The 23,928-nt window shown below is 44.0% G+C and overlaps 1 protein-coding gene across 2 annotated transcripts; it reads right to left on the minus strand.

The window, feature by feature from the left end:
• Positions 1 to 606: 606 nt before the first annotated feature.
• per1b (period circadian clock 1b) lies at positions 607 to 21,813 on the minus strand. 2 transcript variants are annotated; one of them, XM_086166480.1, is made up of 20 exons: positions 21,545 to 21,813; positions 13,157 to 14,031; positions 12,173 to 12,426; positions 11,778 to 11,899; positions 11,364 to 11,565; positions 11,033 to 11,227; positions 10,494 to 10,572; positions 9,902 to 10,008; positions 9,155 to 9,308; positions 8,603 to 8,879; positions 8,123 to 8,231; positions 7,116 to 7,278; positions 6,862 to 6,980; positions 6,517 to 6,663; positions 5,439 to 5,813; positions 4,542 to 5,323; positions 4,269 to 4,455; positions 3,024 to 3,237; positions 2,422 to 2,572; positions 607 to 2,059 (listed from the first exon to the last, which is right to left on the minus strand). In XM_086166480.1, the coding sequence occupies exons 2-20, from the start codon at positions 13,570 to 13,572 to the stop codon at positions 1,763 to 1,765; spliced, it is 4,350 nt and encodes a 1,449-aa protein (XP_086022606.1). In that variant the 5' UTR covers positions 13,573 to 14,031; positions 21,545 to 21,813; the 3' UTR covers positions 607 to 1,762. The 2 variants fall into 2 exon arrangements, with proteins under 2 accessions (XP_086022606.1, XP_086022607.1); XM_086166481.1 differs by lacking the exon at positions 21,545 to 21,813 and adding an exon at positions 17,318 to 17,568.
• Positions 21,814 to 23,928: the final 2,115 nt, after the last annotated feature.

The following is a 23,928-nucleotide window of genomic DNA, read 5'->3' on the forward strand; positions in this document are numbered from 1 at the left end:
TCTACTTTTTCTCCCACAACGTTATTCCTGTCGTCTGTTTTGTTCCGTTCAGGGGGGCGATTTTTTTGAGACGGATTTGTAAAAATCAGATTAAATTCCCCTCCCTTGTCTAATTCCACTGGCTGGAAATCTAAAAAAAGGGCGAACATAAAAAGCTGAGAAGAAGAAAAAAAAAAAAAAAAAAATGGGTGTCTTGAAATAGAAACCTGGGGCTTTTGGAAGTAAATGATGAAATGTGAACTGTGTTTAGTTCTGGCACAGGAAGGCCTGTCATTATTGTGGAGGATTAGTTTAAAAAGTGCGTAATTCTCTCTTAAATGATCATTGGAGCTGGCGATTAAGACACGTAATCCCCGGTCACGACTCTGTGTGATCGGGATGCGCGACACGGTGGACTTTCCGTGGAAAGCGGGTCTTGCCCTTGTCTTTATTTTTTATTTTTTCGAAGCTGCGGTGAAACCACCGCCGAATGGAAGCGGCCTGTGGGTTTTTAGCAGAGCGAGGCAGCTGCCCTCATCTGTACCCCTGCGTTTCCACGCCGACAGCTGCAAAACAACAACACCCCCCCCCCAAAAAAAAGGGAAAAAAAAAAAAAAAAATTCGTTATTTAAAGGCGTTTCAAGTCATTTTATTGTCTTTTTTTTTTTTGTACAAAGGATTTCACAAAAATATTAAGAAACTGCAGCAGACACCACGGACACCATAAAGCGTAGGTTATCACATGACCAGAACAGCCACAGAGAGGAAGAGAAAAGGACAGAGAGAAGATGGCGCTCTCAAGACTTTCCGAAAGTTGTTCGACTCCTTCTCGCCAGCGGGACGAACGTTCTCCCTTCGCTCGGACGAAGCGATCGGACTCGCGAGCGTCACTCGGGCGGCGTCGGACCGATGGTTCGTTCTGCTACAGATAATCCCCGGAGCTCTCGAGGGCATCGGATCCCCCTTCCCCCCCCCGTTCACGGTGGATGAAAATATAAAAATATACACAATTTTTACAAAATAAAAGCCGGGCCTGTTTTTTCACCGTACATGTTGTCGCGCGGAGGGGCGGGAGCGGGCGGGCGACCATCGATTCTACCGTGATATTATTAAAACTGAGGAAAAGGAGAAGTTTTTGCAAGCATCACGACAGAAGTGGGAGCCGTAGCTCGGGAAACATTCGACGACAGGAGTCACGGAGGCGAGCGGGTCGGCTTCTTTCTCTCCTTTCTCTCCTCGTGAGCCAGGAGGGCTGAAAACATTGAGGAGGACACTGTGGTGAAACACATCCAACTTTTAAGTAAAGGCGCCTATTTCTTTTTTTTTTTTTTTTTTTTTTTTCCCGTCACACATTCAACGGCCTCACCTTTTATTTTTTGTCCTTCTCGGATTATTTTACAGCTTAAATAAATACGCCGAGACCTACGAGGAACAGCTAAGGAAAATAAATCGCTCTCTAAAACCGAGGGCGCGCGTCTCGTGGCTTCCCGAGGCATCTCAGCAAGTTGCGGCCGCACAACGAGCCCGCTGTGCTGCTGGCGAGAGTCAAGACTCGGCCGGCGAGCGCGTCCCGCCCGACAAACGGCGGTCGTCTCGATCGCCGCGCACCTTAACGCCCGCGACCGCGTCATTTCGCTTCCTCGCGCTCGCGGCCATGCTGCCGCGGGGCGTCTACAGTTCTCGAAGGTTGCGCGTTTGTCCGCGTGACGACGTGGAAAAGGAGTCACTAGTGTTCTTTTTGTCTTTGGCCGGCGTCTCAGGGCGCCGCTTCAGGCCGGAGCGGCTAGGCGGGTGTCCCGTCCTTCTGAGTCACCGCTGCAGCTCTGGACTCCCCCGCTTTCATTTCTCGGTTGACGCCTTGTGTTTTGAGCTCCTCCTCTTCCTCCTCCTCCTCCTCCTCCTCTTCGTCTTCGGCCTCCGGGTGAACCTCGTCCATGGCCGCTTCTGACAGAGGTTTCTTGGGCTTCTCGTCGCCCCCCTCTGGAGTCTTCAGCACGTTGCAGAGCTCCATCTCGTGGATCTCGACATCGAAGGGGGCGGCAGGAGGCACCGAGGGAGGAGACTTGCAGCCAACGCAGCCCTGAGACGCACAAATAAGCCGATATTATCATTTGGTGAGCAAAGCTATTCATGCTGAAACGATTTCGCACATTACGAGAAGGAACTTACATCCAACCGATGTGCGGGTTTTATGTCAGTCTATCTTTTCACTTAATTCCCCGAGGATGTTTTCAATTTACTGCTTGACTGCCCCGCTGTTATTGCTTTCTCCCCTTATATACTATCAAAAACACCTTCAACTCTGAATGAAATGTATTTTTCTGCAATCTCCACCAGTTTGCATCTGCTCTGTGGTGAGCTACGTGACAGAGAACAAGCGGCGGTCGCGTGTCAACGCAACCGTAGCCGTTTCTCCTCCCTGCACGAGGGCCGTGAACTCACGGATATGTTGATGGCTTTGGGCAGGCGTCCCGTTCGGATCCAGGGGTGAACCTGGCTGAGCTCCCTCTTCTGATCCTCCGTGAAGCGCGGCTGGTGTTTCTGCATGTTCCTCAGGGCCTCGCGGTCCTCGCGCAGCACCGTCTCGATGTCCCTGTGGCACAAACACGGGGAAGGGTTGCGTCGGTGAACCTGCTGCCTCGGTGGGGAGTCAGCTGACGCTCGTGGACGGGAAGGATTTTACAGGCAACGCAAATTCAACCGGTGAGCATTTGAACTGTGAGGTTTAAAAAACAGAGGAAGTGGGACCAGAAGGAGATTTCATATGACACGTTGGTCACGCTCAACTTCTAAACAAGCGAATCAGCAGATGGCTATTATGTAATCGATGTTCAGACTGATGTGATTGGTCGAATATCCTCCATGAAATGTGTAAATATATAAGAACTATCATCAAATATTATCTGTTTCCATATGTTGGTCTGCAAATGTTTTTATTTTTTGGTATATCTCATCTTCCGGGGGGAAAAAGGCACCAAAAAAAAAAAAAAAAAAAAAAGGAAAAAAACGAACAGAAACGGATCTGTTGTCGCCCGGATCCGTACCTGACAGGCAGCTGATATGTCATCATGACCTTGTCGTCCGTGTTTGCCATCAGCAGCCAAATGGGATCCTGCAGGACGCACTTGATGAACTGCTCCTCGCCGCCGTCCCCGCCGGCGCTGCTGCCACCTCCTGCTGGCTGTTTTCGGGAGTGGTCATTCTCCATGGAGTCGATGCTGCCAAAGTACTTGCTGGTGTGGCTGCCCTGGCTGCTCACTGCAGGGGGGGGGAAAGGATACCATTTCAAGTGGATCCACTGAGAGCCAAACACTTCTTTCAAAAATATTCAACGTGACGTTTTTCCAGCGGGAGCACCGACAGGTTTTTGGATTGAAAGCTCCAGTATTACCCCAAATTTTATTCCTGTTTATTCCCCTTGCGGTCCACGGCTATAATCTGAATCATGTCTTGCATTCTTAGAAATGATGACAAATTTATCATTCGCACACCAAAACTTTCAACACTAGATTTGCTTGTAGAAGCTTCTTTTAAAAAAAGCAGGTCCCTTCTGGGGTCTGACTAGTCGCTTAATCTAACAGTCCTGCAAATTTGCAAATTTGAATGAGGAGCAGAGGGAGGAGAAATCATTTTCCAGGACATTTTAATTTGCTTTTTTTTTCCCCCCCGAATTTTCCGCGTTTTTTTCTGACTGGAAAACTGGTCAGTGTTTTTTTTCCAACCCTGGGTTTTCCAGGACGCACGGGCAGTATCACATCTAACCAAAGGTGGACGCCACGTGTTTCTCTCAATTTAAAACATGCCCCTCATTCACAAGCTTTTGCAAACAAGTTGTATTATAAATGTAGTTGCTACCAACTGCAAACTGCACGCCTTGTTGGCGCCTTGTTGCACAAATAGCAAAAGTAGGTTGTGCAGTTTAGCAATTAATATAGGAGAACAAGTTTTTTTCTTGATACAAATTAAAATTGCAACAAAGTCATTTTGCTGGATATGGATTAAAATGGGGGCGGTGCAGTGGTTCCTGGATTTCCACAGAGCTGTTCCGTGTGGAGTTTCCATGTCTGCATGGGTTTCCACCTGCTTCTCTGGTTTGGCAGTAGGTTAACTGGAGACTCTAAATTGCCCAAACGCGTGAATGAGAGCGTGAACGGTTGCAAGTCTCTGTTTGCACCTCGCCGGTCGACCGGAGACCGCCGGTCGCATTGCGACCCAACGACCTTCGAGTGCGGCGCAGATAATGAAATGATAATGAGGACGGAGAGAAAGAGGATTATCCGTCTACTTACTAGTTCCGCTCGTGCCTGAGGAGCAGCAGCCGTTTGAGCCGGAGCCCGATCCTGAAGACCTGGTGCCGGAGGACCCTGATCCCGAAGCGGCCGAGCCAGTGCCTGAGCGAGAGTCCTCCTGGAGCAGCAGGTCCAGCAGGTCACTGGAGGTTGACATGGCATCCTGGTTGGACTCATTTGCTTCACCCTGATGGAAGGAGGAAGGATGGCGCGTGAATAAAAGCTGGGAAAGTGTTGTATTTCATGACGTGGGTTTGCTTTTCATATACTTACGTTCTCCTTGGCGGCATTGTCGGAACTCCTCTGATTGGCTGAAGTCTGTCCGCCGCTTCCGCCGCCCTGCACGGAAGGTGTGGTTTGCTGTGACGCAGCCAGGGCCGTGGCAACCTCTAACCGGTTGCTTGGTGACTCCTCTAGCTGCAGTAAGTTGAGCGGGGATGAGCAACGGGACTGGAAGAGGGGGGACTCGGCACCCTCGCGGTCGGCGGGGGTCTGGGTGTAGGACTGGGGGGTGCTGCTGCGAGACGGAGCGCCCGTGCAAGGAACGGGCATGGGGTTGGACACCGCCGGGGGAACGGCGGTCGGGGTCGCGGCGCCCGGGTAAGTAAAGTTGGGGTTGTAGAAGTGAGCTTGGGTGGCGGCCGGTTGAGAGATAGGCGCTCCCATCTGCGGGAACATATAGTTGGGCAAAACGAGGGCCATCATGGGGGGAACCATCTGAGTGGGCGGGAAACGCGACGGATCCGGAACTGATAGGGGCTGTGCGAGGGGGGGGTAGACCGGATAGACCGGAAGCATTCCTGGTGCGAAAGGGGCAGAGGGAATGTTGGGCTGGGAGATGACAGAGGGCCACGAGGAGGAGGTTGTCGGAGTACCAAGGGGCATGTTGCGGAGTCCGGGGGATGCGTTTGTTCTGGGGTCTCTGGGCCTCCCGTTCGGACCCAGAGAGCTGTTGGGGTCAGAAGACTCCTGGTGTTTGAGCCTCTTGCCCCCGCGGCCACGTCTGTGACCGCTACTACCCCCTGCGGCAGGGTAGTCCCGTGAGCAACGAACTCCTGAGGGGGGGGGGGGAAACGAAACAAAACAAAATTAGCATTATCATTATCAAACGATCGTAGTGGATGTGTGGTGTTTGCGTGGGCGCGTGCGACGGGAGCAAGGGCCGTATACCTCGAGATAAAGGATTTCCAGCGGGGGTGTGGCAACGCACGGTGGACGATGCGGTTTGATCGAAAACACGGAGCTTGCTCAGGTCCTTGAAGCGGTCTAGGAAGGCCTGTTCCTCTTGCTGGGTGTGAGCGGAGAGCACCTCCTTGGTCAGACCCAGGCAGGCTCCCGCTCCTCCGCCGCCGCCCCCCGGCATGCCTCCTCCACTTCGCCGACTGTCCCTCTCCGGCTGGCTGGCTTGTGGAGGCGCCGGCAAGGGAGGGGGTGGAGGCGGGGCGATGGTGGCGCTCGCAGGGGGTGGAACGCCGGCGGGACAACTCGGAGTGGTTGCAGGGGGAGCGAGCGTGGGAGTTGTGGGAGCCTCCTCCATCACAATATCTGTGGATACAAAAAGCAAGAGAGATGCTTTCAAAAAAATCTGCGGGGAAAAAGGGATTAAGAATGTGACAGGTGGAAAAAAAAAAAATGTTTAAGTGATTTTCGAGGTTAAACAAAGACATGCGCTCTGGGTACTGGTTCCTGCAAGTTCAGTTTTTGAAGGCTCTAAATGTTCGGAGGATAACATGTTTAGATCACTGTTGACTGGGTGTCTAAAAGCGATCGACAGAAAATGTCTGAGGACCAAAGACACAGGTAATACACTGCCAAGAGACTTTTTTTAAGGCAAAATAGAAACAGACAACTACTATATAATCTGGGAAAACTGGAATAGCCGGGCATCTCCAATTTGCTGGCATTCCTTAAGGCACCATTTGACCAAAAACCGTGCACCCTTTTTAAATGCACACAGTAAGTTTACTTTGTCTTCTTTTTTTTTTTTTTAGCGCTTGGTTACTTGGTTATTTAATGTATTTTATCTTTATAAGGTTTACCAAAGTACATGTGTTTTTCATGTCTATCAGTATGTTGCAATCCAAATATTACAGTTGAAAAGTAACAAACAATGGAGAAGACAACATTTGATTATTCACACGACCTCGGTTGGAAAAAGTGTGCAAAATAAACACATGAATAAAATAAAGCTTCTGTGTGGATCGGCAGAAAATTTTCCGTCAACGAATTTAGTGGTGATTATTCCCACCTGACTCGGGAGGCTTCTTGTCTCCCACATGCACAATAGTGCTGCTGAAGCTACACTGGGATGTGACTGAAGCTACACTCTCTGCCTTGGCGGCCATGGTCAGAGGTGGCAGAGCTGGAGGCTCCCCCACCAGGCTAACTGAACCACCTGCAGAGACACACAAATCCCCACCAGTTGATTTAACGTGGACACTTGAGACAGGAGCGAGACAGGTCACCGGGAGGCGAGGCACGTTTCTGCGAAAGACTCGATAATCTGTGAGCAACTATGCTTGGTGCAATGCAGTGAACATGCGATATTGTTACATATTAAAAGGACAAAAAAGAAAAAAAAAGGTTGAGGTACCGTTGGTGTTTCCACTGGCTTCCTGCTGCTTGTCATCGTCAGACGTCGAGGACGCGGTGCAGGAGGAAGAGCCACATTTTCTTTTAACTGTATTGGGAATGTTGCAGCTCTCCAAGTACCTGGAAGGGAGCCGGAGTGTGTTGTTAGATGCGTGACGGACGAATTAGACTCGGAGGCTGGCTTTAGAAAGTACCTGCGGATATTCAGATATGCTCTCTGGCGTAGGTTTTCAAAGTGTGAGCACGAGTACACACCTTATGATGCTGTCCAGACAGTTGATCTGCTGGTAGGAGTATCCAGCAGGAGGCTCTTTCTGCACAAGTTGAGCAGGGACCAGGTCTTTGGGTGGATTTGTCATAGCAGCTATCGCACCTTTAATTGGGTCACTGGTGATGGCTCGGAGACTGCTTGTTATGCCTGAAGGATTCACACAGGTGGGGAAACGGGGAAAATATATGCGTGGCAATCAGGTTGGGGTTCAGGGCTGCAAAGTGTTTACACAATTGGTATCAATGATTAAAATCAATCTCCTCCCATCTGTAACTTGGGAAAGAATGAGGCGACTGTCATGAATTTTCTAATTGTCAGCCCAACTATTTATCAGCTTTTTAAATGTCAATAGTGATTGCAGGCCCTCATCCAAGTATTCGCCATGTGTTAATTAACACAACTCAATACAGTTTTCCTCATTGGAAATTGATACAGTACTACAACCTTTATTATCATCCAGTATCAATTTTAGATGATTCCGTCTCTTCAGAAAATAGTCAGCTAACAATACATTGTATGGATGCACTTTAAGCACAAGGGGTCTCAGAGCTGATTCACCTCTGCAGACGTTGTCTAGGGGACTGACGAGGCTGATCTCTACGGATACAATGGGCCTTCACGTAAGTTATTTCCAGTGCCATTTTTCAAGTAAGCATTGATAGTTAAAGGGAAAATTGCACTTTTTTTCTTATCTTACCCATTTTCATTCTGGGTCTATAAGGTTTTAAGTGTACAGCCCTCTATGAAACCCAAAAAAAAAAAGCCACAACAAAAACTCGGCTCTACTTCCTTTGAGGAAGAAATAAATAACCCACAAAATGACTTATTTGCCCAACATGGTCACTTCTCTTTTCCTTTTTAGATCACATTCTGACTCATCAGCAACATTCAGTGTAAAATACCTGCAATAACCCAGAACATGATGCAACCCTATTTTGTCTCCCATTAACCAATAAGACACTAGATCAGTTCAACTATAATTCCACATTACCTGCACTGGTGTTTTTCCTGGGCGGTAGCCGGTTTCGGGACTCGATGAAAACCTGTTGTCCATTAGTCTTGACCATGTGAACATCTTTGCAAATCTGCTGAAAGGTCATCTGGAAAAAAAATCACATCACAATCAAATCACAATCACAGAACATTTGCTCTGAGTTAAATACATTTTTTCATCACCCAATGTGAAGAATGGGTTAACATTCCAATATATTAGTCCGGTTTCTTTCAAATCAATGTTTCTACATTTTTTTGAAGATTATAGCTGAATTTTATATACACACTTGAATTTTTGTTTGAAGAAGCTTCACACTCTTGTCCTTCTATCAATGAGTCAATATTTGAAAAAAAAACACATGATTCGCATTTCCTATTTGAAGATAATGCCATATTTTATGCAACAGGGGAAAAAACTCAAAATCAAGTGTGTGATGGACTTCGGATAATGGACTTGACACTGATTTCTCTGACTCACAGGCTTGTGCAGAGCAACTGCAGCAGCGGCTTCATCCATTGCGGGGCCATTGCTGTCACTGGAGGAGGCGGCGGAGGCGCTCAGGTGCTGTTGGTGTGACCGGTGGGAGCCTCTCGAGCCGCTCGAACCAAGTGAGCTGTAGCCTTGAGAGCCTCCGCTGTGCACGGGCTGCACTAGCAGGCGATGGATCTGCTCACTGAGCTGCACGATGTCGGGTGTGGTGATGCGACCCTCGCACCCCTGGGGAGTTGTGAACACGTCCTCGTTCAGCGGGCTCCTGGGAACAGAGGGGGTTTTGATGAATCATGACTGAACGCTGTCCTCCTCCATTTGAAAACATTTTTAAATTCAATGTAAGGAATTAAAATACATTTTACCGGCAGTAGTTTGTATTCTGCTTTTATTTGACTACACGCGCAACATTTTTGGGGGGGGGGGGTTGGAAAGGGGGCTAGCATAAAACATCTTGCATTCATTTATAAACACCAAACTTTAATCTCTTTTGGAAAAGTTCTGAATTTTTTTTGAGTATCTGGCGGTGGGCAGGCTTACGTTCTGACTTTGTGTCGCCCGACGATAAACGCCACCTTGCGGCTCCACGGGTTGACAAAGGAGGACCAGCTGGTGTCGATGGTAAGGTATTCCCCGTTGCGAGCGCACATCCTCAGCGGCGAATACTCAAAGGGCTGCCCAGCAAACTGAAAGACTGCAGAAATACGACGCACACAAAAGCATCAGAAAGCCAATGGTAATAAACAACCATAAGTTAGTAATAAAACCAAGTTATGGTGACATTTATATTAGATGGAAATTTCTCGATCCTGATGATGACGCAATAAATAAATGACAAAGAGTACTGGATAAATAAAGGGTTACAGTGAAAAAAAAAAACATACAACAATATATCTTCTGTGATTACACATGATGTCGGGGCAGAGCTGAAAAGACCGAGAGCATTTCCTCCATTTATAGGGAAGGAGAAGCATTAAATTCTCAGTCAGGATCCAACGGTAACACCCAAGGTAATTTTCTGGCGGTGAAGGAAAAGTATTCATAGATTTAAAAGGTTCTCCTTGACACCCTGCTTGCTCTTTCTCCTTAAAAGAACTCGTAATTATGTTTGTCTTTATTTGACACGTGTTGGATTCTGCGACGCTTCAATGCAATCACATGTGACTAGTTAAAAAATACTGCAGTTTAGTAAAAGCATTTCCCCCATATAACTCAAATGTTACTGGTTAAGTACTTATTTTTCCAGGGGTATAGAGCTACTTTATCCTATATTTTTACAATACTCACTCTTCTCGTGTATTGCCACCATCGTGGGCCTGTCTTCTGGGTGGATGTAGAGTAGCGTGGGGGTTCCCACCAAATCCTGAGGGAGATAGCCCAACAGCGGCACTGCCCTGCACGCACACACACACACCATCGACGAGGAAATGGTTTAATATCAGATATTGTGATTCAGCTGATTTGCTTTACACAGCTATTCATATATTATCATTGTCTGTGTGTCAGGGCAGAGATATCCCTCATCTAAGGAGCCTCCAGAGTTTTTATTTTGCACTATTTTTCCTTATCAAAACTCCTTTTCCTGAGTAGAGTTAAGGGTCTTCCTTCTTGGAGGAATTGCACAGCTCATAGAAAAAAAAACAATGTTGGGAAATGGTGGTTACTGTGACGGACCGGATGCTATTTATCCAGTACACCGGGGGCAAATGTCCAAACATGACACTATACTTCTTTATACGAAATACTAAAAGCAGAAACAACATGAGCTCTCAATGGAATGACTGAAGTCTTTGACTGCCCTGTGGTCCCTTATTTCAAACAATAAGGCCAGAAGGCAACACATTCCAGCGACCAAAGAACCCGAGGAGGGGGAACTGACCTCTCATCCACTTCCTGGAAGAGACAGCTGGGAGTGTGACTGGTGGTGAAGATCCTCTTGTCTGGGGGGATTCGTGGAGCTGATGTGAACAGAGACAAAGTTTTAGATCAAGACAGGAGCAGAGAGAGGAGATCGTGTGGTGTGTCGGTTAAATTGCTATTGTGCCGTAAAACACACTCGCAAACTTAAGCTTCAATATATATTACTATTATCAGGCACTTTGGGTTAGCATGACACGGCACAGACATAGATAATAGAAAAGAAGCTATCAATTCCTATCAGTCACGGTAATAAGACAACAAGGAGCAGAGCTGAGCATTAGCACCTCTGTCCTCTATCTTCCTCTATTTCCCAAGACTTTTGATACTGCTCTTTTGAAAAGTACAGCCTGACCTAGAATTCAATTCCAGCTAATTAGATACCAACCTCTTTACATTGTGATTTGTGTTGAGGTTGTACACTAAACCGTGCCACTGAGTGTCATGGGCTCCTCTCCTTCCTGACAACAAGCTCGGTAGAGAGAAAATAATGGTGCGTACCCTCATAACCAGAGTGGACCCTCTCTGCGATGAGCAGGCAGCACGGCTGTGGCTCTGCGGTATCAGAATCTCTGATCGTCAGCTGATAGGGCGTGAGGCGAAACGGGTAGTAGCGCATCTCGCCGCCTTGCATTCGGTCAGCGCTGATGCGACAGAACATGGACTTCTCCTGGGTGCAGTCCACCGGAGGAGAGGCTGAGGAGACGGATTAGAATGAAAATCCGCTGCCGATCAATATTTTCCACAAGAAATTGAACCTGCTGGCTAATGTTCAGTGCCCCCGGCCTTTTAACTCCCTTTCCCGATTCCATTACGACCTGACTGAGCTCACCTGAACCTATGCAGGAGGCCCAGAGGGGCAAGCGGCAGGGGGCCGTGCCGCTATAGAAAGTGCTGACGTCCTGCGGGGCCAGAAGCTCGGAGAACATTGTCCCTTGGAGACATTCGGGCTTGCAGCGCAGCACAGAGGAACCCTGGGGTGATACGTACACAACTTTCCCGGACAGGAAGGAGACCGCCATTGAGAATGTGTCCTGGTAACAAAGGAAAACAGGAACTGAGATGAATCGCCATGGTTTCTCGGAGGGTCGTTTCTCAGACTTGTCCAAAATCGAAAATCTTTTCAGTCAGTAACAAGTGACGATGTCTTATTACTTCTCATACTTCCTGTTAAGTTTGTGGGATCTCTTTAATAAATAAACTCTGATGTAAAATGTTTTGCCGCTGTCATTATTAATGAACTTACAGTGTTCTTGAGGGTGTACTCCGAGGTTATGTTGTCAAGTTCTTCGATAGTGAAGGCAGACAAGTCCAAGCTGCAGCCGTGACACTCCTCGACACTCCACTGATGATAGTACTCCTTGTTGGCTGTGTGTGGATACAGAAAATGGTAAAGACGACACATCCTTTTATATTTCGTGCATATCCTGTAACTTTCTTTCTGTTCAAAATGCTCCAATGTGATACTATAAATAAATAAATAAAAGGATATAAATAAATAAAATTCTATTACATCGGCTACACAGTCTACAAAGAGCCAATAAGATATTCTACATTAACTAAAATATTTCATCACCTGCAAAATATATATATATATATATATATATGTGCGTGTGTAATATAATGAATTCTAGTATTTACCTCGGACTTGTCTGACACACTGAAGAGCATATTTCAGAGCATTGAGAGTGCTGGAGTGGCCTTTGGATTTCCGCTCAGCCGGCAAGCGAAGCTTTAACTCCTTAATGGCCTTCATTAGCTCTTTTTGGGTCTGGACCCGCGCCGACTGGTCACTGCTGCATCCAGAGGTCGAGGGAGGGTCATGCTCTGAGCTGGTTGACAACAAACTGTAGGCCAGGGAGCCACTGGGAGGAGAGAGACTCTGGGAGTTGGAACTGTGGGGGGGGGAGGAAACCGGTAGTTTCAAGTGACAATGACGACCATGGAGACGTCTTAAGAGACCGATGCACAACAACTTTTTTGGTCAAAAAGCTGCATACACTTTTTGATTGCCCTTATAGGGATGCCTCTCAAATTTAGAGTGGAGTAATTAAATGTGCTGTGGGTTATTGAAGAGCATTAATATAAATAACCACTAATCTTGCCATGGGTGTACATACACATCAACAATAGAAAAAAAAGTGCACCCAATGTGTGACAAGAGGGGCAGCAACCTATACTTTGGTCTGCATGATGTTACAAGGGAACTGCTCAGGCGGACAGGGCCGTCTCCCTGAAGACCGCGGCTGACAGTCAGGGCGATGGACGAAGACGCCTCCAGAATGATCCTTTAGGCGTGTCAAGATTATTTTTAAGGAAAAACTGCCGAAAGACTGGGATGTGAGTTTGCTGATCTATGCAATGGGCTCTTGAACGTTTACGGCCTGTTACTGATGGAGAAAGACGGATATATTTTCAATATTTTCAGTTTCTCCTCAGCACCTGCCGCTCACGAAAGGCATCATAGACACCTACTCAATTTAAAAGTATGCCTTTGTGTCGGGTTCCTTGAAAAAGGCATCGGAATAAAACGCATTAAACACAACGTCAATAAATAAATGAACGATAGATGGTCGGGGTTAAAAATATAGTCAATACATGTGAGACTGAGTATTTGTATCTTACCTCTTGTGGCTCTCTGTGGTTTCCAGCATCATGCCAGAATCTTTGCCATTCGAGGAGCTGTGTGAGCTGCGGGTGGACTGGCGCCCATGTGAGCCGCTCTCTCGCTCCATGCCTCCTTCGCTCTCCCTCTCCCCAGAATCGTTCCCGCTGGAAAGTCCGTCCATGTCGTCGGAGTTGGGTCCCCTCCGGTCGCTGGACGTCTCTCCGGATCCAGATCCTCCGCTGGGCGAGGAGCTGCCTGCGGCTCCATCTCTCTGCTTCTGAGTTGCGATGCTGGCGCCGGGCTGATTGCCGCTGCTTTTCACAGAGTTCACCACTTCTGACTCCCCTCCCTGATCATTGTCCTTCTCACCAGCCCTTGTCACTCGCCCACGAGCGTTGCTGCTGGCCACTGATTTGGAGATGTCATAACTCATACTAGATTAGGATGAGGCTGGCGCAGCTTGTTTAGGGGAAATACAGGAGCAACTAGAGTTTAGGTAGGGCTACTATGAACATATAAGTGAATCATAGTTGCAGGTAATTTGATGAAATACTAAGGAGAGAAAGTCATGGTATTTCAAGTGTTAAATTAAAACAGATTTGGGGCTTTAAGCCCTTCTTTGAGGGTGTTTTTTTTTTTAAACAAACAAACAGAAACAAATAACAAGTGATGGCTGGTTTTGCCAAAGACGGCAAGTCGTCTTCGATATCTTCAGAAGGCGTAATTCAAATGACTTCTTATGCAACAGCCTTGGCATACCCACTCCGACAGATGGGAGGAGAAATTGTGAGAAAGTGTGAAAAACAGCTCTGGTGAGGGCAAAAAATGCCTGCTTCACGGAATCTGTTTCCTAAGCCCCTCCTGAGATGTGTCGCTCTAGGTGTCGGGTTACCTGAAAAACACAAAAAAACAGAGAAAGTGAATTCAAAAAATAATAATAATAATAATTTAATGTTACCTTGATAATGGCAAATTGCTTAGCCTGGTCACCGGTGCCTCCCAAGGACTACAAAACAAGGAAAGCACTTATCTTGTTTATCATGTCGGCCTTCAAGGCTGACTCAGCCGCGGCTGTAAAATGTTTTCACTCGATGCATATTTGTCAGCTTGTAATGTAAGCGTACAGTCTCGGAAGCCAAGGTAGCCTTTTACTTGGGTTGTCTAGAATAAAACTTCATCCTGGGAACATGCAATCTCTTGCTACTATTTTCATGCAGCAAATGCGTATGCATATGTCTCAATATAGCGTAGGTAAACTTGCGCTAATACCTGAATTAAGTAGGACATTTGTTAGTCGTCATAGCTTAGGCCATTTTTATCCCGTGGACCATCAAAACAAACAGTACACCAGAAGGATGGAACAAAGCGCACTTCTCAGGAGATTTTGTAAACAGGGGTTTGCTTCTGAATAGTATCTTAAGGTATATATCTGGCTTCCACCTACGCAAGTAAGAGTCTACTGCTATTTATTCCTTGCGTAAAGGAGACACCCCATAATCCTTTAAACCGTACAGACGCAACCAGAAGACATCACAGGACAGTACACCGTCATCAATCCCTTCAATTTTTATACACTCAGATGGCACAGCAACCTCCTTTACCTGCGTAGACAAGAGAGGTTTACCTATAACTTTGCGTTCGCAGTTCGGACATTCGTAGGTTTCTCGTTCTGACGCAACATTACAAATAAAGCACGGTTGAGTGCAGCCACCTTATTGGATCTGACGCCAGGTAACGGGTGGGGACAAATGATGGCTGGCAGTGCCAAAATCCTTTAAAACAAATTTTGACTGGGTAGAACACATTTGTGATGCTTGATCAGTGCAACTAAGTTCCTCCCAACTATGAAATCTAATCGGCATTCTGTTTGGTCAGATGGCCGACGCACATGACAAACTGTGTGTTAGTGCAGCTGAACCAGGCAGGGGAAGGAGCAAATATGATCTGGAGATATGCATGCGGGCCATGAGTGGGTGTTGAAGCAGGCTGCCATTCATGCATACTTCCATGGGTGATGGCTAAGACACATGTTGGTGGGTGGAGGTGATGGTGACCGGTGTTCAGGGGACAAGACATCTGGACCTGTGTCCACCCATTAGCATGTATAGTCATTTGTGAAAAAAAAAGGTTCCGCTTGCGAAAAGGGTAAGTTGCAAAAGGCTATCAAAAATTACACATGCTTATATTGGGTGACAAGGCGGTTACTAAAGCAAAGACAGAGCCAGCAGTAAGTGATGGTCTTTGTAACAGTCCACTGTGAAACACTTGAAAAACCGGGGGTCGTAGTCAATGTTTACATTCCTTATAACAATGTTTGTTAGTCTTTTTCACCGTTGCACATAGCAGGGATTTGATTGACACCCCGCAAAAAGTTCTCACCAGATACAATCTAGAACTAGGCACAAAACATTGCATGAAACAAAGTACCTGGACACAACATGAAAAGTCATCCGATCAAAGACCACGGGTGAACTGATATGAGTACTTTGATATAAAACCAACTCTGATAGTATATTAATGCATATGTTGGGGAAATGGGTAGAAATCAATGAGGTTTTAAACCTGATTGACTTTTGAATTATCCACTTGAAATGCACTCAACGGGAACAATCGCTCATCATGTTGGATTATATTTGTTGCAGTGTGCGAAAAGATATAATCCATGACAATTAGATCATCAGTGGCACTTTAATTATCAAACATAAAGGGGGTAAGTGTGGCGCGGGGGGTTAGAACGATCATCCTGGTTCCATTCCATGACCTTTCAACTGCCCCCCTGGTGCTGTTCTGTAGCCGCCTTTTGCTCGCAGTTCATCCGCAATGGGTTAAGTACAGTGGTCAAATTTCACAATTGTTGTGCTCTCTCTGGAACTGAATGGGACAATAAAGGTCTTTCTCTTCTTTAACACTGCTACTGGAGTTGGACATGAAGAAAAAACAATAAACAATAAAAACTTAACTTTATCAGAACCTGAAATGTTGAGTTAAACACCACTACACATAAGATTGTCTTGTAAGAACTGGCGTGGCTCTCTCTCCCCCCGCTGCTGCTAGGCTAAAACAATTGCCAGACAAATTCATGTGGCCAGGGGTTTGGTTCTACAGCACAGACATATAGTTGTGGTATGTGGAATTACACACCATGACATACCAAGAAAACTAAATTGAAAGTGTTAACTACGTCCAAAGGCATCTACTGCAAACACTAAATTCCCCTTTTGGTTGGGGAAAGCACAATATACTAGGGTAATAAAGGCATAACTGAATTAAGGCCATTAAAGAAAAAAAAAAAAAAGAGCTTCCAACTTGACATGCTGTAACTGATGGCCACACAACTGCTAATTCAGATGAAATGATATATAATTTGATATATCTATTTTATCTATCCAAATGAAGAGAGCGTCTGGAGGAAACAACCAATAAGAGACTTTAAATTGATCTTCAGATAAAAAATATTAGAACTATGCATTCCCGTCCATAACCTCAGGCATACTGACAAACTAAAACTTATGGCTGATGATTGTATGTATGTGTGTCGAAAAACATACAGACACACACACGCTACCTCTACAGATTCCAAAAGACCATTAGTGTATTGTGATTTTTGATCATTTTTGACTTTACTCAATACTATTTTAACTTGACCAATTTTTCAGATGGGCATGTAAAAACTTCAGCAACCAACCACTGGTTAGACCCGTTATTTACAATTTTTTTTTTTTTTTTTTTATAAATGGCACTTTAAAAGGTTCAGCACCTGCGAAGACTGAATATTTATGAATGAATGAATGTGTTTCTAAATATCCCCCGAGGTCATGCAGTGCAGGATCACAAAATGTTCCTAGATATGAGCTATGAAAACTTTGGAGGGACAGCTTTCTATTTTTATGCACTCAAGGTTTCGGGAACACACTTCCAGCACACTGTTTTTTTTTTTTTAAATAAAAACTCACCAAGATCATTTATACATAACTTTAACACTACTTTTTTTGGCCAAATATGCATCTTGAAATATTTTTTAAGCATTTTTCTTTTGTTTTCTAATATCATTATAGACAATATCAGTTTATTTTATGAAATGTTCTCTAGGCGAGATGTTATCACATTTGTGGTGGGGGCTTTTTTTGTTGAAAAAGTACTTGTAAATTTAATAATTCACGTTTCTCCCATGCCCTCACCGTGGTGTTGTGGTTTGTACATCAGCAGCAGTTGTGATCAGTGGTCCCAGGACCGTCTTTGCAGCAGTGCGCGTTGCTTCACGGTCTTTCTGCTGAGCGGGATTTGATGAACAGACGCGAAGTTACCCTGTCTGATTCATTTCTCCACATAAGCTGTTCACATGGTGCTTTGTACCGGTATCTGTAACATATGCTTTCCAGAGTCTCCTGCTAAAATGGTCAGATTTGACAGTCATGTCGTTTTACCTCGAGTTGGAGATGCCGATTTGACACAATGAAAGCAACAGACAAACAACGCAATAAAAGAGAATGCACAATAGTGAACTCACAGTAATGGTGACAGGCGTGCACGATCACGCTGACAATCCGATTAAGATGCCGCGGACCACCGCTTCGCCCCGCAAATCGGGGCGCTTCCCCCCGGTTGCGGGATCGCTCCACGATCCACAATCCACGGGTGATTTACAACGTCTCCCCACGGCGGACACGCCCCTCCGTCACAGTGCGCGTACAGGCGCTCCAGCCTTCCTGTGTACATACGGCACGTGGACGCGGCTGTGTTTTCCACAGGCCTGGCTTGCCGCTGATTGGCCAGCGCCCCGGACCAATGAGGAGGAGGAGTCGGGGCGGACGCTGCCTGCCAGCGATTGGCGGAGGACACACACACACACACACACACACACACATACACACACACACACACGGCTCCTCCTCCAGGCTCGTCCCTTCTAGTGTGCGAGGTGTCCGCACGGTGCGTGAGCTGATTCTGAATCAGTGTCAGTGGCAAAATGGGCCGAGCACATAATGTACCTTAGTGAGACAAATGTACACTTTGCGCCTCCCACAATCACATGGTTGTACTATCACGACGCCGGGAGTTTTTTTTTTGTACTTTGTCAAGAAGGAAATCAATCACTGAGTTGGAATCTTTGTCCAAACTTGTCTGGGTTAGATCAGCGCACAAGGAGTACTTGGTACAACATGTATGTGAAAATGACATATTTTGGAGTTCATCTGGCACACGGGTCAACTATTCCGCATGACACACTGCCTTAGGGAAAGTCTTTCCCTCTAACTAGTTTTTGAGAAGAAACAAATTAAACTCAAACCGGCACAAGTTCAGAGGGGGGAAAACTCAATGGGCTGGGTGTGATGCGTCAGTGAACATGCAAAATGTAAAGTCCAATTCGGTGAACATTACTAAAACAGTGTAATATAAGTGGGCACTTTGAGAACATTTTATGCTCTGAATATCCTTGCAATAAGTATTTTCTGTTTTTTATTTCTGCCAGTTACACGGTAACAATGAAGTTGTCCTCTGAACGGTTTCTTTTTATAATAACTCATTCCATTAGATTTAAAACATGTTCGGTGTTTACCAGAACTGGATGCACGACTATGGCATTTTATTGAGTCACTGTGCCCAAGCAACAAATAATAATTTGGTCATTTTTTTCTATCTTTGCAAACAAATTGCAACTTTCTCCAAGCCAAAAAGTGAATATTACCCCATGTGTTGATGTAACCTGTACACACTGTGTGTGGTGGACACCATGCACTCAAAACAAACTACAACACTCACTTGTTCTATCCAGTCAAACTGTAATGAATTTGTGCAAACACTAGCCACCTCAAGTCAAAAAAACTGCATCCATCTGCTTAAACAATGTTTGGAAAAAGAATTTAACAAAACTCGCTCAACTGTGTAAACGAATTTGTAACGGCTTCCAGTTGTTCTAAATTATCATTATATTTCATATGGAAACTATTATAGGTGAGGTCAAATTTTTATGAGCAAGGTGAATAATTAAGAAAAAAAAATGTAATCAGACTTAAATATATTGTTCTATGGTTGTAATAGCAGAGAAAATGCACAAAACCTTTTAATATCATATATTTAATTCATAACAACTGTTTTAAATAGATATCATTGAGATATTAAATTTGGTATTTCAAGTTTAATACCCTCACATACTCTCTTACTTTATCTATCTGCACTCTAAATATCAATGGCTCAATCAATCTTGAACAACATTTAACAAGATTACGACTTTACAAGGTCATTTAGTTCATTTTATAAAAGAAGACACTTAATATTGTCAAGTGTGACTTCATAAGACAAGCAAAGATTCAAATCCATTGGACACAGGTCAATGAATCAAGTTTAACTCTTAGCAATTCTGAAAACATGATAAATGTTTGATTGTTAGTTGTCCAAAAAATCGTTCTGCAACAGCGCTCTAGTCTTGCATTGGTCTTGCTGTGGCATGTTAATTCCAGCTCGAGTCAATATGGTAGAAACACATGCTTTTGGTCACCAAGAATAGAGAAAAACAAACAAAAAAAAATTTAGCTCCACATACCAGTTTTAGTGCAGGGGAGAACAACACTTGCGCATGAGCTCCCTGAGTCAAAATGTGTTTGTGTTGAATAAAGATCATCTCAATATTGAATGAAGTAAATATAAATATACAAAGATAATAGAAAGACAGGTACAGATGGTTTAATGGGGCACTGCACTTGCAAAGTTCTTTAAATTGGTAAACGGGAAAAAAAAAAAAAAAAAAAAAAAAAAAAAAAAGCTAATGACCAAATTAGACAAGAAACTGCAACAAATGCCACCGCCCACAACAAAAATTGTTAAGACTTTTGAACTTTTGAACGCCTCCAAATATCCAACTATGTGAGGAAATAGAGTGGACAATTAAACCCAACTGCAAATTATATGGGTCAATAAAATTCAGGTTGTGTATTACTGAAATGAATGGAAGAACAACCGCATTTTTTTCTACCAATTTCTACTGGAACTTTGACATTTTTTGATGACATCATGTGATGTCAGTGCCAAGTATGATCATATGTCTTTATGCATGTGAAGTACTAAGATTATTATGAGTACTTTGTCATTGGTCCTTCAGCTCCTCAAAAAGATGCAGCTTGATCAATTGCCCAAGGCTAAAATTATACTTTGGGGGCTCAAAGAGCCGCCGTCTTATGGCATAAGCGATCATGAGCAAGCGAGGACGTCAGATGACTTGTCTACATTGGGAGGATGGGTAGAGGCTGGGATGAAGGATTGGGTCAGTAAAACACTAGGCTTTTCCCGACAAGAACATTGGTCCATTCCCATTTAATGAGGGTCTCAAAATGCAAAGTCTAACCGTCACCTCCACCACAGTAATGACAAAAGTCAAAAGACACATCTGTCTTCTGACATGCAGTTGTTTTAAACTTATACATTGCCATACCTTTGCCACATTGCTGACCCATTACAAAAAGATTGTATTTTTTTTTGGAAGGCAAAATACACCTTACTGATAAAATCCATTCAAATTGCATGACCACAGACATGTGAAATACACCATGCTCAAACAACATAGCATCATATATGAGATCATGCATGGCAATACTGTGGATCATAAGACAAACACTACATATTTAGAGAAAATAAAGACTGTAATAATATTTGGCCCTCCCAAAGGAAGTATGAACAAATGAAATGTTGCCTTTGGTGAATCAGAAAAACGATTTCAATCAGATGTACTATTTCCATGATAAACACATAAATCAGTGCTAGGGCGGGGGTTGATAAGGTTTTCCCCTTCTTTATTAGTTTCATGCAAGAAGTAGGTTAGTAGAAAGAGTGCAGGGGCAAATCAGTGGACAGAGGAACATGGAAATTGGGAAGCCCATAATGAACGCGTCAAAAATCAAGTGTTTGTTGCGCCGATGAGATTATGTCTTTCGTTCAAAAGTGCGTGAAAAACGTTTGACACGCTGACTTGCGGGAAGCTGCGTGGTCCGGATCTATCGCAGAGGGGCGTTTTTGTGGCCCAAGCACCGAATTGTGCAACGTCCCGATGAAAATCGATCCGTCAGATAACAAATCTTAGCGACAACAGCAGGAATAAGTACGAGAAGTATTTGTCAGCTTGCTGCTCAACGTCCCTATTTCTTAGTCATGCCGGTTGACGCCGCTTTATAGGAAACCTGTAAGCTTTCCGTTAACTTTTAAATCATGATATCGCTTGCTAACTAACCCGTTCCGAGTTTCATTGGTAAACAACAAATGTAATAAAATATCATACAAATGAAGAAACTATATCGCGGATCTACATCAAGGCGAATCTGTACATTGCACTGATGCGCCAAACGATTGCTAGCATGCTAACTGTTTCATAAAAGACGGCCAAACACAAGATTGAACCTCAAAAGTCGACACTGTACCTTAAATGCAGTTTGAAACGATGTCAGGCGGTGTGAGAATCTTCCACGATATGATCTTAAGTGATAAAAACGACGGCAGAAATCCTATGAGCTCTGATGGAGTCTTCTCCGCAGTCGCTCCTGGTCAGACATTTTCGCCCTGTTCCCTACGACAGTAGTTTACACGCAGGGACACACGTGCATGTACATGGTATGGAGAGACATATTAAATTAGTCGCTATGATTGGACCAAGCGGAACTGTAGCCACGCCCATACACGCCCCTAAACGATTTTCATTGGATGAGAGGGGTGGGACATCGAGCACGGGGCTCGGTGGTCACGTTGCAAAGTGGCTGGTCCGGAGATGAGTCCCAAACACATCGGAACGTGAGGGAGCCGCACCACCCAGCCTACTTCATACTACCGTAATACCTAGCTTAGCATCGCAAATATATTTACTGCAAGCGCAAAAGGAGGCCTTTTTTAAACGTTCATTTGGCAGAAAATTCAAAATCAACCATTGCAAAATCTGGAACTGGACCGCATCGGCACTGCGATTTACGCAAAACGCGCATAAGCGTGATTTTAGCGTAAATTCAGAGCGCACGGTTAAATAAAAGGGGCTTTATTACGGTTTATATTCAAATAAATAAAACTGAAGAACTGTAAATGAATAAGAAAAAAATGCTTCAAAAATGGTATGATAATGTTTACTTGGTTTACTGTTTTTTGTTTTTTTTTTTTGGATAAGTTGAAGTGAAAGTCAGCTTTATTGTCAATTTCACCACATGTACTGGACATGAAATTAACAAATAAAATAATGATAGAGTGCAAATTAAGAGTACAGGGCATTGTTATGTTAAACAGTAAACAAACTAGGACGTATGAATAAATGACATTTTCAGTCACCTTTTAATTGCTTCATCAAACTACAGGAAAATTGGAATATTGTGATAAAGTTCTTTATCTTCTGTAATGCAATTAAAAAAAAAAACTTTTTTTATGAGTTTCCAATATTTTGAGATAGGATTTTTGAGTTTTCTTAAGATGTGAGCCATATTAAAATAATAAAAGGCTTGCAATATTTCAGTTGATATGAAATGAGCCCCACCCGGCTGCGAAGGTCTATGCGGGCTTTATTTCTGTTTTGTTTTTTGTTTTTTTTTAGTTTTGCGGTGCGAATCATTTCCGTATTTACGGTAGCGGCAAGGCACAATTCAACGTGCTCCGCTCGGTGACGTCATTTGTCCTCGGTGTTCTGTTCCGTCTGTGCCGGCACGCGGCCGATGGGTGGCCGCTCGGCGGCTGTAAACACGCCGGACGCGGGGCGGAACAGGAACACATTGGCGAATAAAATACAAGCCAGCAACAAAAGAGATGAACTATGTTTCGATGTTATTTTAGGCCTGGCCAAGTTGTTCATTGACAAAAAGAATGCAAAAGTTTTCCCCCAATTGTACGTTCTCTATTTTGAATTCTATAAAAAATCCTTAAAACGTATGGAAAAATCCCAAAACCAAAAAATATACAGTTTGACGTCTGAGATTTCTTGTGAACCACCAAGTTAAATATATGTTATATTCCCCTTGCAAGTTGTATTTATTTTTTTAATTATTTAATTTATTTTTTATTTTATCTATCTATTTATTTCATTATTTTCTGTTATGTCTAGCATTAAATATTTCTCACAAACCTTTAACACTTTTAACTTCTGATTACATGCAGTATAAATGTCCTTATGTCCTTTGCTTCCTCATCCCCGGTTGTTTCACTGACATTCAATTCATATGTACTAATGTATATTTGTTTATACTGTTTATGTTCAATAAAAAATAAAAAAAACACTTGTTTATCTTGAATCCTAAACCAAAAAATATACAATTTGATGTCTGAGATTCTTTGTGAACCATCAAGTTAAATACACGTTATATCCCCCTTGCAGGTTTTTTTTTTAATTTTTTAATTTTTATTTTATTTATCTATCCATTTATTTAATTATTTTCTTTTACTTTCTTTTTTGTCTAGCATTAAACATTTCTCACAAACCTTTAACAATGTTAACTTCTGATTACATACAGAACAAATGTCCTTGTGTTCTTTGCTTCCTCATCCCCGGTTGTTTCATTGACATTCGATTCAACCTTGCCATGTTTATCTGTACATATATATATTTATTTATGCTATTTGTGTTCAAAAAAAAAAAAGTTTTAAATGCAATCTGCGGAAAAAAAATAACAAACAAACAAATAAATAAATAAAATAAAATCCAATCCTCCGGTGTTAATATGCGTCCCAAAACCCCCTAAAAATACACTTCTTGGATGAAAGTATGCCTCGTCATGGAGCTGTCTGTGAAGATGCATTATCTTTACAACTGGACTTGTAACAACAGCAGCAATCATCA

The sequence above is a fragment of the Fistularia commersonii genome, chromosome 19, assembly GCF_037954325.1.
Source record: "Fistularia commersonii isolate RoL2024-O1a breed Wild chromosome 19, RoL_Fcom_v1.0, whole genome shotgun sequence".
In the NCBI taxonomy this organism is placed as follows: Eukaryota; Metazoa; Chordata; class Actinopteri; order Syngnathiformes; family Fistulariidae; genus Fistularia; species Fistularia commersonii.